Source organism: Rhinolophus hipposideros, assembly GCF_964194185.1.
Source record: "Rhinolophus hipposideros genome assembly, chromosome: 10".
In the NCBI taxonomy this organism is placed as follows: domain Eukaryota; kingdom Metazoa; phylum Chordata; class Mammalia; order Chiroptera; family Rhinolophidae; genus Rhinolophus; species Rhinolophus hipposideros.
In genome coordinates, this window is record NC_138056.1 from 22,056,732 (window position 1) to 22,075,257 (window position 18,526).

The following is an 18,526-nucleotide window of genomic DNA, read 5'->3' on the forward strand; positions in this document are numbered from 1 at the left end:
TTTTAGGAATTCCCTTTACTTTGCTTTCTGAATCACATGTCTTCCCCTTCCTTGGTAACTCCCTTGTTTTGATGGAGTACATCCTTTGGGAGTTGCCTGAGAATGGATGAATGAGTTTGGAGAAAATGTATATTTGAAATGTCTTCACTTTACTCTTTCATCTAATTTGTAGTTTAGCCAAATTAGAGTTCTAGCTTGGAAATATTTTCCTTAGAATTTTGAAGGCACCGTTTCAGGATCTTCTATGTGGCTGTTGAAAAGTCTGATTCTATTCTGATTCTTGATCTTCTACATTACCAATTTTTTTCTGTCTAGAAGCTTATAGAATCATTTCTTTGCCCCAATTGTTACTAATTTTTTAAATGATGTACTTTAGTGTGGCTCTGTTTTCATCCATTGTGCTAAGCACTCGCTTGGTTCTTTTAGTCTGGATATTCATGTTTTTCAATTCTGGAAAATTGTTTTGGATTTATTTCTTGGGTGATTTCTTTCTCTTCATTTTCTCTGTTTTCTTCTTCTGCAACTCCTGTTATTTGTACATTGGATTTCCAAGAATGGTTCTCTACTTTTCTTTTCTCCTCTGTTTCTATTGCTTTGACTTGGCTCTATTTTCTGGATATTTCTTCAACTTTATTTTCCAAACCTTCTATGGAGTTTATTTTTAACTATGTGTTTTCACATTTAAATTTTAAAAAGCTCCCTTTTTTAAGGTGTTTTCTGAATGTTTCCTTTTTACCCTAGCATTATGTTCTTGTTTCATAGATACATTATCTCCTCTAAACTTACTGAGGTTATTAATGGTATTATTATTATTATTAAAAGTGTTCTTCTTTGTGAATCATCTCTGCTTCTCATGTGTAGCAGTGAGCCATAGAAAGCTAAGAGCCTTGTGTGGTTCCAGCAATGCTTGAGATGTGACCTTCACTGTAGTTTGCTTTGCTGGGCCATTTCCTTGGGGAACTATCATATTAGTATCTTTAGGGTTTTCTCTCAGGCTTATCAGGTTCCCCAGAAAGACTGAACTTCTGCCTGGAAGATGCATACATGCTTGGCTGTCGACGTTCTGGAAGCCAAGATAGGGGAGAAGGCTAGCAGTCTCAACATTTCTTATGCATGGTTTTACTTTTCAGTATGGTATTTCTAATGTCAACTGTGTGTGCCTTGTTGCCCTTCAATCAAAGACTCTTTATTTTGCCCTATTCAGAGAATAAACTTCCGGTCATTTGCAGGAGTTTGGAAAGAATAGTGTGACTCGGCTACTTTGAACGGAGAAGGAAATCTGGGGTTCTAGCAGCATCTTCAATAGGCTTCAAACCCATCTTCTGAATTTTAGGCCTACCTTGTCTACCATCTCCAGAGGTACCGTGTTTCCCCAAAATAAGACTGGCTCTTATATTAATTCTTGCTCCAAAAGATGCATTAGGGTTTATGTTCAGAGGATGTCATCCTGAAAAATCATGCTGGGGCTTATTTTCCAGTTAGGTCTTATTTGGGGGGAAACATGGATCTAACACTGCCACTTCCTGAGGTTTTGGGGAGTTCTACACCAATCTGGTTCCTACTCAACTTTCCCCATTGCTGGTTTACGATTTAACTTTTCCAAATTTACTCAGTTACCAATGAACTGTCACTTCCCAGTTTCAAATTTTTGTTACTATTGTCTCTTCTTTCATTCTCTTTGACCTTATTCATTGGTTTTGCCTTTTGGAATATTTATTTATTGTTCTTTTAGAGGCTTATAGGAGGGAATGGTGGTGAGTATGTTTACTCTACTCTCTTTATCTGGAAGACCAAGAGTAGTTCTTGGCTTTTAAAAAACTAACACTTCACGATACCTCATTTAGTTTGAGATACATGGAACATACACCTCCTATGAAAACAAACTTTCTCCAAAGGAAGACTCTCAGGTGATAGAAATCCAGATGGTTTTTCCTTTTAGAAAAAATATGAGTGTGAACTTCAGCCACCTCAGAAACTTTTAACATTGTGCTTCTAAAGTACCCAGATAGCCAAATAACATAGCTCTGCCTCCCCCTTAAATCAGAGACTCAAGTCCATTTCCTTTAGCCTTTTAATAGTAGCCTTTTGATATTTTCCAATAAATGCTTTCAACTGGACGATATACAGATCATGGTTTCCTCATTATTACCGATCCATCAATAAATATACAAAAATCAGAGGAAGGGTGTGCTGTGAAAAATTAAAGTAACAAGGCACGAACAATGAACTAGTCTTTGAACACTCAAAGTGATTTACAAAAGGCATACCTATGACATAAAGGTGTGGGACCATGTTATTCTTATTTTTAAGTCCATTTTACTCTTCTAGAGAAGTCGAAAGTTTCCTGTCTCCTACTCCTATTGTACTAGAATTGAATAAACATTGGCCATGAAATTGGCTCTTCACATCATGGTCTCAATGTAAAACTTTTTGAATAGTTCTGCAGCCTAGAATCTGCAAACAAAATGGATACGAAGGTGTCCATTTTATTTTTCACCCAGTGTTCATTTAAAGGAAGCCCTGAGGAGACACAAAGATTTATGACTGTAGGAAAAATTACAGCTTAAGCTTGCAGCTTTGCAAAGCTCTTAGCTTTGCTCTCTTAGGCTTTCAAAATAATGAAATGCTGGCCCCTTACTTTTACAAACAAGGCCCAGTTTAATGACTTAGCCCAGATCACCTGGCAAGTTAGTGGTAGGAATGACGTATAGTCAAGTTGTGCTTCCTGAGTTATGCCATTATTTCAAATGGGTGAGAATATAACCTATCCCATGTACTTCAGGCAATATTGCAGGGGTAGTGCATCTCGGGGCGGGGGGGAACTCTAGACCTCAACTATTCCTATGTTGAGAACACAGAAACCTATCCAAGTGAGGGACTGCAACAATAATAAAAATAAAGATTGTATTTAATTCCAAAATAAAATAGAAAGCAATCTCCTATCTCAGCCTATTTCTTGGGAATATCTAGAAGGGGTGGAAAACATTCCTTGCTATGAGACTCGTGTGACTATCCATGGTCCCAAGGGGAATCTGGGGACAGGTAGACGCTGGACTAGCCCTCCTGAGCCTGATGATCCCAGAGTGACTTGTTGTATTCATGTGAAATAGCCAGGAAAGCTCCTGGAAGCAGGGAGCACTTAGACACTAGTGGCGATAAAAACAGAGTGGCCAGATGTCCATTTTCTTTTCTTTCAACTTGAAAATAGAAAGAAAACCACACAGCTGATATAGCAGTTGCCAATAATGTTCACAGAAGAAGAGAAAGGAGGTTTACAAAGACCATGGCAGGGAGGGAATAGTGAGGGTGGATAGGGGAGAGTAGAATTTGGGAATGAGTGCAGAAAATGGGCTTCTCTCCTTTACATATCTCCTTCAGCATTTGTATAAGCTCAGTCCTGATTTACGTGGGAGCTTTTTCTTCTTTTTTTCCTCCTCCTTGTCCTCTGTTGCCTACCCCTTCCCATCCCCATCTTTCTTTTTCTTTTTGTGTGTGTGAGAAACATTGCCCATAAAGCATATCAGTTTAGGCAACAGATGACTTTTTATGGGGACCTAAGGAAGGAGGTCTCATTTTATAGAAGCCCTTACTTTATAGATTCAATCTCTTCTATTACAAGTAGCTTTTGGAAGTTCCAGGATGAATGGGGCCTTCTGAACGTAGGAATAAAGATGACAAAGGACTTGCCAAGACAAGGATAAAGCCATTAATCTCTTATTTGGCCATAACTCTGGTATCTGGTGATAAGATTCCAATGGTGGGAAGTCCTGTAACCGTTTGAGGGCTTCCCAGATACTTAACGTATCCTGAGTAACAACTGCATTGGAGACAGACAACTGGCTTGTTAAAGTATAAACAAGTACAGCCATAAAATTGTTCAAACAGGATCTACACTGCTCCCTCTCCCCTTTCCCCAGCCTGTGCCAATCAGTTGGCTACTCTCTATGCTCTCTTTCATTTCCATTGTTTTTCCTCTGATTACAAGAGGTCAAAAGGCACTTCCATATTGTTTTTGGAAATCAGCAATGGGGTCAGTGTCCACGAAATGGGATGCCACAACGGTGAGTCCTGCAGATGTGACTTTTCACAGCCTGGCAGAGGAGAGAAGAGGTGGCCATTAAAACATAAAGCAGCTGAAACCCCTCCTCTCACAATTCTGGTTCTAGGACAGGACAGAAAGCCTTTGGAGCCTCAGAAATAACCTAGTGCTATCTTCCTTGATCTTCTGTGAGATTTGGTTGAGTGAGCCTAGGGGGGCCTTAGCACCTCTGCGATGAAGGCTTTCGGGGTGGACCTTCTCACGTCTTCCTGATGACTTGGGAGTCAGACCTTGCTGGTTGAGAAACCGAAAGATCACAGCACAAAAGTTAAAGTGAAAGAAGTACAGATATTTATTATGAATCAGCATAAACCCCTTTATGCCTCTGACGAAGTAACAAAACAAAACAAAAATCATACTGATCCAAGGACCTCCAGGGTTTCATATTTCAAAAACACAGATAAATAGGTTACTACAGATAAATAGCTTCCTCCTTTGGGCATTTCCAGAAGCATCTGAAAATTTTCCAGGGGGTCTGCAGAAGTGGATGCATAACCAGCACAGCCGGTCTCCTACCCCACTGGAAAGCGATGCCCGGGGATTGGATTGCTGGAGGGGCAATATGGACCCATTCAAATTTCCTCCCAGGAACCAATCCCTCTTAGCCCTGGGGATGTCTTTAGCATGTGGCTGTCACCTCGGAGGTGGGGTGGAAAGAAGGCTGGGATTGGGAAGAGGGATTTGTGGCTTTTGTTAGAAGCTGTCCATAGCACACCCCAGGGAGTGAGAGGCTTCTAGGTGGGAACTGGAACCGTCAAATTCTTGTTGATTGGGCCATCATTTCAGAAAGCAATGCTGGTTTTATAAATTGGACGGACTTTAAAAAACAAAACACAAAAAACAAAAAGGAGTAGAAAATTGTATGCTAAAAAAAAGAACCGAAATGAAATAATCAGTAGCACATTGCATCTGAGGAGTGTCCCAGCTCCCTGTAATGGTGATGTGTCATTTTTTTCCAAGGTCATGGTGTAGGGGTTACACCCCAATCTTCATGTCTACATTCTGCAGGTTCCGGGTCTCATCGGCTGTCATACACTGGTCGGGGGTCTCTGAGGGCTCCTTGTTCACCAAATGCACCATCTCCTGAGACTTGCTGGCCTCCCCGTTGAGTCCACTTGGCTTTCTCTCCTCCACAGCTCCATTTCCATTGTTGATCACCAGCTTTTTCTTCTGCCCACACCTAATCATTTAAAGATCATGAGAAAAGGGTGCAAGGACCAATCATCATCATCATTGTAGTAAACCACCATCATCGTCACCACAGTTCATAATGTCTTAATATGTTTCATCTTAATTGACTCTTAACAACTGGCACTTCTTAAAGTGAGGTCCCTGAGCCAGCAGCAAAAGCATCAGTTGTGAATGCCAGACTTGTTGAATCAGAAAATTCTAGGAGTGGAGCCCAGGATCTGTGGTTTAACGAGTCAACGGGTTTCTGATGCACACTCAAGTTGGAGAACTGGTGGTCACAACTCAGGAAGCCAGTGCTATTATTGTCTCCTAGTACAGGTGAAGAAACCTTGGGACTCAGAAAATTCAGTAACTTGCCCCAGGTTACTCAGCAATTAATTAAAGAATCAGAATTCAAACCCTGGTGGGTCTGATTCCCAAGTTCTAATTCTCTTTCCTACATGCTGTGCAATGGAAATGTTTGCCTCTGATAAGCACTGTAGCAAGTTCTGCAGACTTAGATTAATCATCAACACGATGATTTTAAATCATTCTGATTTGTGTATTCAAGAAAGTCCCATTACTTCCTCTCCCACTCAACACTTTGTTGGCCTTATCAGGGTGATTACTGCATTTACTAAGAAGAATGAAACAACATTTCTCTGGAAACATAAGGCTGTATTGATTTTTTTCCCTAACATTGGTTAACTTCCACATAACCCTGGAGATAGGAGGTTGAACTACACAAGGCAAATAGTTTGTTGTTACTTTAAGGTTTCTTTATATGTAATTTCATGTAATCCTCACAATAGTCTTGCAAAGCAGCTGTTATTTCTATTATACAGCAGTGGAAACTGAGGCCTAGGGAGGTTTAATAGGTAGCTTAGGTCCCATAGCTATTAAGACAGAGAGTCAATATTCAAATCTAGGCATTTATGACCAAAAGCCTGGACTCTGCCCAGCTCTGTTCATGCTGCCAACCATCTGGAGATTTGGAAACTGTATGAAGTCGGAATTGTTCATTTTGCCGCTGGATATTTGGGGTAATATAAACAAAGCCTCTATTATTCATGATCATGGGCCATTCCCACTAGGACTGCCAAGGCCATAAACTTTAATCTCTTGTTTAGGGAAATAGAAATAATACCTCTTCGACAGGAGGTAGATCCTATCTCCTCTGGCAGGCTGCTTGGTGAGGGGCAGAGGGAAGGATGCTTGAGTCCTGCCTCAGATCCATGGGCTGGGAGTATGGACGCCATTCATAGGGACAAGAGTAGGGGCTTGGAAAGCCTGGTTTTGAGATCGTAACTGCTGTGTGACCTCGGGCAACTCACTTGACCTATCTGAGCCTCAGCTTTTTTATGTGTAATAGCAGACTATAACCAGTACCAGTTTCACAAGATTGTGGAAAGGCCTTGAAAAGAGAGCATGGCACTGCATAAATGAGTCTATCCTTGTTGCTCTTAATGAACATTGTGGAGTGAGAAACTAAGGCCGCAGATAAGCTCTTAGAACAGTATCTGGAGCACAGTAAATGTTCAAGAGTCACTGGCTGTAATTGTTCATACAAGAGCCCATATGAAATGGGCTTTGCTTGTGTCTCCTGGCTGCCTCCACCCACCTTGTCCTATTGCCTATGAAGATGACTTAAAAGGCCAAAGGGGGAATGCTGCTGGTGTTATTTTGGATTCTCGGTTAAAGTAATTCCCATTTGCCTACCAAATAGGTACTGGAGAAGTTGAATGAAATATTTTTATAAGCATAAAACAATGTTTGTGCATGGGGGTGAAGTAGGGATTGATGTTAGTAACATAGACAAAGCTCATTTTGAAAGTGGATAACATTCGATTTGTAGGGCTTTGGAATACGGCGCTTGTGTTGTTCTGCCTGCATTTCCCTTTGGATTTGTGTGTCTCTGTTACTGCCTGAGTTCTTTGAGGAGGGTAAGATGATTCTCATAAACAACTCAGTCCATTGCTTAGTACTCCAGGCATTTAAGTAAGTACTTTTAAAAGACAAGTTCTAACTTTCTCATTCTTCTTAGAGGAATTTTAAAAGGAGCATTAGAGACATCAGAGGTCATCTAACCCAAACTTTTCTTTATGTAAATTGGAGACTGAGTCCAAAATGTCAAGGATATTGTCCAAGGCAGGACCTACATCATATCTACAACTTAGATTTTCTGAGTCCAAAGGTCAGAGATCTCCACCAACCTGCATCCTACCTTTATTTCCTTTCCTTTTAAATCTCAGGCATTAGCTGATCGTACAGTGACTACACAATGTGGATGAAGGTAGACTGCAGCCTTGACACAAGAGGGTGCGGTTTAGAAACCAGGTAACGTACATTTAAGGCATGGAGGCATTTCTCTTGAAAGACTCAAGGGGAGGTAACTTAAAAACCGATCTTACGTCTCTTCTACCTGACAATCCTTAAAGATATTTAGAGAGTTCTTTTGCTTCATGCTAGAGCTGTGACATTCAATATGGTAGCGACTAGCCACACGTGGCTATTTAACTTTAAGCTAATGAAAATAAAATTAAATTAAAAATTCCCTTCTTCAGTCCGACTAGCCATATTTTGAGTGCTCAGTAGCCACAGATGGTTAATGGTTGTGTACTGGACAGTGCAGATATAGAAAGAACCTTTCCATCATCGCAAAAAGGTCTAATGGACAACTCTCTTCTAGAGGGCAGAATGAGGTTGGGTGAGCTACATTATGATGAGCTACACCACAGTTTAAGGGAGACGTTTCAAAATCATGGGGCTTTATAGAGGGGACCTACCAAGCAGCAGGTAGATGACTGCCCTCCGGGGTTTACAGAAAAGAAGATTATTCCCATGAGAGTGAAAGCTGGTGAAGGCCTTTTTTGCACAATCAGCATCGAAACATTCTTTAATCATTCCGGTGCTGTGACGCCTTCTCTGGTCAGGCTGTCACATTTTTTTCTCATCTTCCTATAAATCAGGTAAATTCTTTAAGGGAAAAAGGCACCTAACTTCTTCTCTTGGGCCTCATCCAATAGCTACAAAGCCAATTGACACCTAACACCTTTGTTTGCTCTTAAGGAGAGTGAATAAACTACGATTTCCCCTGGAAAGCTGCAACTCAAGGACTCTGGTTACATGAAGAACAGCAAGGTAAGGTGATGTGGGCGACGACAGGGATGGGAAAAGCTGACTAAATAATAGGACCCCTAAATCAGAATCTTTAAGATGACACAGCCCACAGATCACATTGCTGGATGCCTGTGATTAACCCTTGAACATCAACTTCAGCGACTAACACTTTTCTACTTTTGCCTTGTAACCATAATTCATCTAAAAGTGCCTGGCGCAGAGTACGTGCTCCGTCAATATTAGCTGACTCAAATCCAACAGGCCAATATTGCCACACAACCTCAAGATTCTTTTAGGGAAGGGATGGTACCCTTTTCGTTTTCCATCTTCTCTTTCTCCTCACCTGTGCCCACAGTCACAACCTCCCCTCGACAGATGTTTGCCGAATAAATGAATGCCTGTTGTAGATCTCTAGGAGTACTGCCAACCAAACTTTCTTTGGTGAAAATAGGATTCTGTATCTCTCTAAAAGGCAATGCTCAAAGCACAAAGGCCCCTGCCTGTAAGAGGATTAGAAAATGGCTGGCGGCTTTAGAAGCACAGTGCACATTACAGGGCATGTGAAGCCATTAACTACCCTTTAGCAGCGTAGCAAATCTGTTTTCGATTATCAGATCAGGACATAGTAATTTACAACGTCCAGGCAGCTACTTTCCCAGTGAGATAGTTGCTGTGCTGGATCCCGCAGGTCCCTGTTTGCCTGTTGCTAGGGTGACTGCTGGTCTTGGGGAGCTGGGGGGAGCGGGCAGCAGTGGGGCCCCTTTTTACTGCCGACATGATGGGGAGTGGCGGACCTGTGAGCTAACCAGCCACACTGCACACACTCCAGCTGCTCTCCAGGACAGCTGAGATGCGTGTGTGTTGGGGGGGTTCTCCCCCAGGTCACAGCATCAGGGGCCAATGTTGCTATGGTAACGTGCACAGCTCATGGACTGTATGTGTGCGTTCTATGGCCCGAAACAAAAGGAGTGATTTCCAACAATAGGAAATCTGTATTTAACTGAGCAAAAGTAATCTAAGAGAAAACAAGGAAGCTGGGGGAAAGTATAAAGACTCTTTGTAAGGGCTCCCTCAAGTCACATTATTTAAATTCAACTGGAAAAAAAAAAATCTCTTTCCATTTAGTTATAGAAGACTTCTAGGAGGTCTATCAGATTTTTTTCCTAGTTTTTTTTTTTTCCTTATACAATCAGCTATGATGACTAATTTTTTTATTATGCCCTCAAAGGTACAGGTAGCAACACAGCTGTTTGACTTTAACGTAGAGCTTTTATTAACTTGTACCAGTGTAAGACGGCATTATTTGATTTCCTCATATAATTAGAGATACTGCACGAGCTGCACACAACAACGGAATTAGGTATTTGTTGCTTTCCGAAAGCCAACAAATAAGATTCTTTAATTTTCTCCAGGTCTTTTCCTAAACTGAGGGGCATTTTCTTGCCTGTTAAATGATCTAGTAATACAATAAAGGTGGCCCCACTTGGAAATAAGATTCTTCTACCTTATAAGAAGAAATCTCAAGAGACACTTACAAAAGGTTTAATGTTCTTGTACATATGCTCAGAAAAAAAAATGCATTTTTAAAGCACCTTAAGCAGGAAATTTAGACTTACACTTATGGAATAACCCTGTCCAAGTTCATTTTCTCTGTCACTAAAATTACTATTTTCCTTCACTTCACTTTACGTGGTGTTATTTCTGGAGCCTTGTCACCGCTCAACCAGGTACGTGTTATTAAACATAATTCCTGCAACAATAAGCCTTGGTTGAGGTAGGGAAAGAGGGACCTTTGAGGATACAAAAGCAGCTCCCATGCCAGTTCTAGGGAGTTCACTGTCTTTCCTCAGCTTTGTGCAAGGGAAGGTCTTCATTTTTTCATAGACCTCACTGTCAGGGAGCTCTCCCTAGCCGTAATTTGAATCCTTTCAACTGCAGCTTTCAAAAAATAGAAAATAGTGTCCTTACAACACACCAAACAAACACACGAACTCAATGCCTGTTTTAAGTAAGGGTTCTAGAAAGTTCCACGGGCCTCTGAGAGAGGTCCAGTCCCTGGATCTTTATGTGGTGCATTGTGAATGCACCTAATAAATATTTATTTAACTCATCAATTAATTAGTACATACTTTTATGCCTTCCTGGTGAAATATTTCATAACTTTCATAAAAAAAGAGTCTCTGTGGGTTTAACCTCAAAATAATTAAGAACCCCAAGAGAGTCAACCACTATTTAAAAGTGTCGGTCCATATAATCCCAGTGTTTCTTTTCTCTAAAGAACGTGCCAGAACAGGGCTTGCAAAACTGTACCATGCCCATGAATCTCTAAGATCTTGTCAAAACAGACCCGGATACAGGCAATCTGGGGTGAGATTCAGCATTTCTAACAAGCCCCCAGGGTGCCGAAGCTATGGATTCCAGGAGCTACCCTCTGAGCAGCAGGGACCTAGAGCCTAAGTTTAAATGAAGCCCCTTCCAAGTGGAAGGCTCTGAGGAGCCCTTACCTTCTTCTACTGTTGACAGCGATGCAAACGGCGAGAATCAAAGCCAGGGCCAGAAGGGATGCCAAGATGATCAGCCATTCTGGTGTGAGTGAACCAAAAGACACTGTGAACTTGGGAAATACACGTTGTGAAAACAAAAATGCACTTTATGAGCCTGACGTGGTCCAAACACGAACCACCATCAGTACTACGGATGAGTCCAGCCAAATAACCCAGCCAGGACGCAGATAATACTGGAAGAACAATTTTGTTCTAGGTATTTGTCCAACAGGCCTCTTGTTTAAATTTCTCATCATCAGTCAGGATTTCCAAGTCCCTCCAGGAGAAACGTGTCTCCAAAAACATGGAGAATAACCTGTTGAAACTTGTAGATGCCTTTGGTGCAATAGTATTAAGTGGACTAAAGGAAACCTGTGGCTCCCTTGGAGGAAACATTCCTTTCCTATATAAGAACATCCGCCCTATATTTTATTAAGGGACAAAGACGGAGACCACATACAAGTAAATGGGCAAAAGGACACTCCTGTTGAGGGCTGGAACTGTGCATATTCATGGGGGTGGGGGAGGGAGGAGGGAGGTCATTTGGCAAAATTTGTCAAAAGTCTTCACAATGCACAGGCTTCTGATCTAGCAGACCTAGAAGTTATAGGACCTCAGAATTCACAACGAAGATATCTATTACTGTGCTATTTATAATAGTAAAAGTTGGAGACTTGTATCCAACCGTAAGGGAGCAATTGAATAAATTAGGGTACACCCATTGTATTATGTGCAACCATATAGGGGAAAAACATTTAATGTTATTAGAAAGCTGTGGCCAACCAGTTAAGAAGAATAGTTTGCCAAAGAGCATGTATGGTATAATTATATTTTTGTTTATAAATTACATTGAAAAATGATAGGAAGGACATATATGAAAATAGTAACCATGGTATTCCTGGATGGTGAGGTAGATACTAAGTCATTTACATTTTTGTCCTTTTGTTTAGCTGTATTTTCTAAAATGTTTCTGATAATTAATGTGTCATGTAGACTAATAAAATGTTAGACACATGTTTTAAAATCAAGCTTTAATAGGACTAAAATATGACTTGACAACTTGAATAAAGTTCCAAGTGGGTTGTATATCTGTGCAATGAGTAGAGCTTAAGAAACAAGAAAGAGGGGCAGTCTTTCATTGTCTCTCCTCTTTGAGAGTCTTGGTTCTCCTCTGATTTCCTGCTCAGTGCTGCCTTTGCCCGACCTCTGCCTGGTTAGGGAGTTTGGGGAGTGAGGTCAAGTCAGGAGGAAAGGAGGCTAAAGGAGGGAACCATTTCTGTTCTTTCTCAGGTCTCCAGCTCTGAGGTGCCCCATATTCACACTCACTAGGGCTGAGAAACTTCCTGCTGCCTAATTATAGAAAATTACATCCCTCCCACCCCCTTCCTTCCTGGCAGCCCACTCCCTCTCCACATGCTCTGCCTCCAGCTATGCCCAAGCTAGCTGGGGCTGGGGGGCACACACCACATTCTTCTTTTGCCCCATGGGAGACTCAGTTTAAAGGCCTCTGAAAAGGGGAGTGTTAAAAGGATAATTTACAACCCCAGGAAAACCTTTCCTTTTTTGTACTCCCCCTCTACAAATACTCAATTTTGAGCCCTAGTCAAATGAAGAATTTTGCTTCAAATGTCTTAAATCTTGACGTTCAGGGAAGCCACATGTCCCAGGCCCCTCACCACACATGTAATACTTTCTGAAATGTCCTTCTATATAAATTATGAAGACTGTCCCTTGAGAAAAAGTAGTTTGGGGACCAGAAGAATGTTTACACTCCACCAAACATACAGTCTGCAATGTAAGAGAAAAATTATACATTTCACCCCAAACTCCAGAAATAAAGGGGAAACTGGTCTGGGATAGGCAGGATCTGGGGATGACATCGGGTCCCCTGGGAAGGAAGCTTCAGTAATTCTGATGGCACTTCTTTGGGACAGACCAGGGACAAGTCTGAATGTAAACTCAGCCAATCTATGGAACTCAGGAAAAAAAGAATGTTCCATCTTTTCTTATCAAGAGACTGTAATGCTTTCATTTATCTTTGGCTTATAAAGAGCAACAATTAGGTTCGGTGTGGACAATTAGGAGAATGTGGTTGGTTCTTCCTTTCTGGAACATTCAGTGAGACCTGCTTTTAGCATCTTTCTTTTTCTTTTTCTTTTTTTTCCCCCCACATCTTGAAACTCACCTGGAATTTGAGGTTTCCTCATAGGACTAGAGGTCGTGTTGGCCCCACCTTGACTCCCACTTGAGTGTCCTGCGGGGAAAAACAACACCTCTCAACCAAAGTTAGGAATGAGTAACCTGGCTTACAGAGCAGCACCCAGGGCCCTCCTCTGTGTCCTGCAGCATTGGAAAGCTATTTACAGATTCCAGCCCCAGACATATATAAAGTGTTCCAAGTAAGTTATCTCCCTTGAAAAGTTCAGTGTGATTCAGGCTAAGATTTGAAAATGTTATTTTTCATCAGGAACATGAGAATTTTTAGCAGCAGTCACATGTAGGGCTGTAGAGCAGCACAGGGACTGGGTTTCCGTCCCACCTCCGCCTCTGGCTCACAACATCTGTTGGGTCAGGTTGCCCTCTCCACGTCTCGGTTTTCTCACTCGTAAGTGGGGTAATAAAAATCCACTTTATCATGATTTCACAGAGGTTTAAAGAAGTACACAAGAATGGTAATTGCGTGTAGTTAGTTTCCTTTTTTAATTTAAGACCTTGTTTCTCAAAGTGGGGTCCTTGGACCAGCAGCGTAAGCGTCACATGGATGGTTGCTGGGAACAGTCTCAGGTCTCACCTCAAAGCTGCCAAATCAGAATCATCATTGTAATAAGATCCCTGGGGGATTCACATGCTCCAGAAAGTCCAAAGTCAATATAAACAACACATCCAATGTCGTAGTAAAAGGAAACATAAATATAATAAGGGCTTGGTGGGGCCATGGACCTTTCTGCCTATGAAAAGTCACCCTGTTAGAGTCCCTGCTAATATACGGAGGGTGCCAAACAAAATGTGTACACGTGACTTGTATTCATCTTTTGTTTTTAGTATATATTGAATATTACAATTTTAATACAGTTTTTTCCTTTCTTAAAATGTGTATACATGTTTTCGGCACCCTCTGTATTATTGAAACATGCTTTGTTTGTGAAGAATGAACATTTTTCTACTGCTGCAAAACAAAATAAGGAACAAACAAAAAACACATCTCAAGCTGGAAGGAAGCATCACAAGACAAAGAATCCCCAAAGCAGAACAGGCATCTTATCAAAACGAGGGAGGCACTGTGTTTTAAAAGAAACTGCTTAGACATTTTATGAAGAGATTTACCCAAATGAAAGCTGTTTTCTCTTCGTGTTTTTTTTTCAAACTTCCTTTACTGCTTTAAAACAAAACTTGAAAATATCCCACTAAAAGGAACGCATTTATCTCTACCAAATGGGAACCCACTGCAGAATCCCGAAGCCCTCCAAGGGAACAAAAAACAGGGCAGTCTGCTTGGATAACCAACAGAGGAAGATGGCTGGGCCTTAAATGAAAATCTTTCCTAGGAGAGTCCGACTTTAGACTGTGTATGGTGGACATTGAAATCTTGATTACGGTGGTTATTTTGGACAGGATGATTCCTGTTTATGCAATTTAGCATTTTTGTTAAACTCGAAATGGAGCAAAACAGTCTGACATATGCTATCTGGCCATTTCAACGTACCTCGTGCCATTTTGACAGTGGCCTCTCACTTTACAAACCTCAGGAGGAGTCCAAGGCACTTGCTCTGCTTACCAGAGGCCTTGGTCACTGACAGGCCTTCACCTGCACAGGTCATGGGATATTGGCCATCTTAACTGGGGATCTCTGGCCCTGGAAACCACCTCAGATGTACAGTCACTCTCACTGGTCTTTCCCTGATTCACAGCAGCCTTTGATATTTGAAAGAAAGGCTATTCATGGATCATGAAATCTTTATTTTGGTTTTCAAAAAAAGTGCTCCTAGCAAGGAAAGATCTGGGTGTGTGTACAACTAGATGAAACCTCCCATTTGAACAATAGACACCTGCACAGGAGTCAAACAAAAGAGATCACTCCCGCCCACCTGATTCTCACTTCAAGCAAAAGCCAAGAAGATGGATGAGATACAGCAGGTCTTGCCTTGCACCCTAAATGTCTGCAAATCCAGCCAGGGTTGGGCTGGCTGGAAAAGCAAGTTCTGCAAAGAGGGACACTTGACACAGTAGTTGGGAGATGGGATCCAATCGGAGACATGTGCACAGAAATAATTCAGCTGGTTTCAACTGTGAAAAAAAACAGTCCAGGACAGTGCTTCTCAAACTTGAATGCATATGCAGGCCACCTAGTGGGGTGGGAAGGCTTGGTTAAAATGCAAATCTTGATTCAGTAGGTCTGGAATTGATGGGGAGTCTGCATTTCCAACCAGCCCCGAGGTGAAATTCGTGCCTCTGGTTCAAGGCCTACACTTGGACCACCTGGGGTCTCTTGATTTTAGAGAGCATTGTCTTTTGGTAAGAACTCCCTATCATTTTCAAAATACTTTAGTATTCCCAATAGCTCATATTCTTCACAAGAACTCTAGAAGGTAACTGAGGCTGGTGTTCGGATTTCCTTTTTTCTAACAAGGAGACTGAGGCTGAGACAGGGTAAATGCCCTGCTCAAGGTCCCCAGAGAGCCTGGGACTTCTGTCTTGATTTTAGAAGGATGTATAATGAGCCCCCACATCTTTGTTCTGTTACACAAAAGGTTATTACTGAAACCACAATGTAAATATCCATCTTCAACAGCCTCTTCAATAAATGGTGCTGGGAGAATTGGGTAGCCACATGCAAAAGAATGAAACTGGACTGCTATCTGTCACCATGTACCAAAATTAATTCAAAATGGATCAAAGACTTAAGCATGAGACCTGACACAATAAACTGCATAGAAGAAAACATAGGTACTAAACTTATGGACCTTGGGTTCAAAGAGCATTTTATGAATCTGACTCCAAAGGCAATGGAAGTAAAAGCTAAAATAAACGAATGGGACTATATGAAACTTAAAAGCTTTTGCACAGCAAAAGAAACTATTGACAAAATAATGAGGCAACCAACTGAATGCGAGAAGATTTTTGCAAACAGTGCCTCCAATAAGGGGCTAATATCCAAAATATACAAGGAACTTATGAAACTCAATAACAAAAAAAACAAACAACCCAATTGAAAAATGGGCAGAGGACCTGAAGAGACATTTCTCCAAAGAGGACTTACAAATGGCAAATAGACATATGAAAAAATGCTCAACATCACTAATCATCAGAGAAATGCAAATAAAAACCACCATGAGATATCACCTCACCCCAGTTAGAACGGCTATCATCAACAAGACAACTAGTAACAAGTGTTGGAGAGGCTGTGGAGAAAAAGGAACCCTCATACACTGTTGGTGGGAATGAAGACTGGTGCAGCCGCTATGGAAGGCAGTGTGGAGGTTCCTCAAAAAATTACGAATAGAATTACCATATGACCCAGCAATCCCTCTCCTGGGCATCTACCCAAAAAATCTGAAAACATTTATCCATAAAGACACGTGTGCCCCAATGTTCATTGCAGCTTTGTTTATGGTGGCCAAGACATGGAAACAACCAAAATGTCCTTCGATAGATGAATGGATAAAGAAGTTGTGGTATATATACACAATGGAATACTATTTGGCGGTAAGAAAAGATGATAAAGGAACATTTGTGACAACATGGATGGTTCTTGAGAGTATGATGCTAAGCGAAATAAGTCAGACAGAAAAAGTAGAGAACCCTATGATTTCACTGATATGTGGTATCTAAACCAAAAACAACAAAAGAACAAGACAAACAAATGAGAAACAAAAACTCATAGACAAAGACAATAGTTTAGTGGTTACCAGAGGGTAAGGGGAGTGGGGGGTGGGAGATGAGGGTAAGGAGGATCAAATATATGGTGATGGAAGGAGAACTGACTCTGGGTGGTGAACACACAGCGGGATTTATAGATGATGTAATACAGAATTGTACACCTGAAATCTGTGTAATTTCACTAGCAATTGTCACCCCAATAAATTAAAAAAATATATCCATCTTCATTTTGCTTTGAGTGTATGTCCCTTTAAGCCTAGAGGGAACCCAACTTCCAACGTAGGCATGAAGGAGAGGACAGTAGTTAATGTGGATGACCAGGCTTGCATGGAGTCATCCAAACTGGTGATCTCAGTGAGATCACAGTAAGACAACACCAACATAGCCTTTCCATAGTCCTAGCATCTGCGGTCACACGTAAACTCGCCTCATGTCAGAAGTTTGCTGCCTAGAGTAATGTTTCCATGGGTGTGACCTGAGTCACAGCAAACAGGAACCATTTAATAATGCACGCCTGGCGGTAGTTATGGCCATTACAGAGTACTTTCTCCAGACTGTATTCATGGCAGGCCATACGAGACCCCTGGGCTTTAAACCTGACCCCACCCTCAACTCACCAGTCACATCAACTCAGCCAAGTTACTTAGTCTCGCTGAACCTTAGTTTCCTCATCTGTAACACTGGCATAATAATAGTACTCACGTAGGTAGCAGGGTTTGTAGGATGATTAAATGAGTTAATAATTGAAACATGAAATCATTCATATTTATTGACCTAGAGAAATGGCAGTTTCATATGGTCCAGCCTAATACCTGTAAAGTGTTTATTTAGAACAATGCCACTGGCACACAGTAAATTCTAAATGAATGCTAGCTATTACGTCATGTGCTGGGAGTTATGCTAGATGCTTTACTTGTATTCTATCAGTTAGTCTTTAAAATGATGTTCTGCGACAATTATTATTATCCCAATTTTATTGGTTAGGACATTGAGTCTCGGATCCGCTGAGCAACTTCCCCAGCTCGTATGCGGAGGAGCTGGGATCAAACCCAGGCCATTCTGACTCCCAAGCCCTTGTTCTTCGTCACTCTGGTGTACTGCAATGTTCCATTGAGACCCTGCTTGAATTCTTCCCGATCCTTTCAGATGGAGGGATTTTCTCCAAATCAGTAGTTGTCAAAGTACAGTGCTTGTCCCACAGGATCGGCATCACCAGGGAACTTACCAGAAATACGAATGCTCAGGCTCTACCCCAGATCTACAGAATCAGGAACTTGAAGGATGGAGCCCATCGACGTGATTTCATAAGCCCTCCCCATGATGGGGATGCATGCTAAGAAAGTTTGAGAACCACTTTTCTGGTGACACTGACTCCTACTTCATTAACAATCAGCAATGATGACAGTAAATGACGAAAGCAGCTGAAACTTACCAGCTGATTCAGATCCTTGAGTGGTGTGGCCCTTCCCGCTGGGGTCAGAGGATGAGTCTTGGTCTTCTGTAAGGAACAAATAGAGGAGGTTCAGGACTGTGTCTTCCAGTTACACTGCCATCTGCATTTCCTCACGTTTGCATTTCCACGGAAGCCATCACAAAGTGTAGTCTTTTAAAAGTAACCAAAATGACAGCAAAGGAGCCTTGAATGGGCCCACAATATTAATTACTATTCATTGCTTAATCCACCGATGAGTGGGCTAGAACTTTAATCAAAATTAAG

General features: G+C 41.5%; 1 protein-coding gene across 18 annotated transcripts in view; it reads right to left on the bottom strand.

Annotated features, from left to right (window-relative positions):
* Window positions 1–4,367: 4,367 nt before the first annotated feature.
* CD44 (CD44 molecule (IN blood group)) overlaps window positions 4,368–18,526 on the bottom strand; it is an 86,626-nt gene continuing 72,467 nt past the window's right edge. For all 18 annotated transcript variants that reach the window (XM_081061813.1, XM_081061808.1, XM_081061812.1 and 15 more), the window contains 4 exons: window positions 18,242–18,307; window positions 13,118–13,186; window positions 10,894–10,972; window positions 4,368–5,279 (listed from right to left, as the gene is read on the bottom strand). In XM_081061813.1, coding sequence (XP_080917939.1) covers window positions 5,075–5,279; window positions 10,894–10,972; window positions 13,118–13,186; window positions 18,242–18,307 — 419 coding nt within the window. In that variant the 3' untranslated portion in view covers window positions 4,368–5,074. The remainder of the gene's footprint in view (window positions 5,280–10,893; window positions 10,973–13,117; window positions 13,187–18,241; window positions 18,308–18,526) is intronic.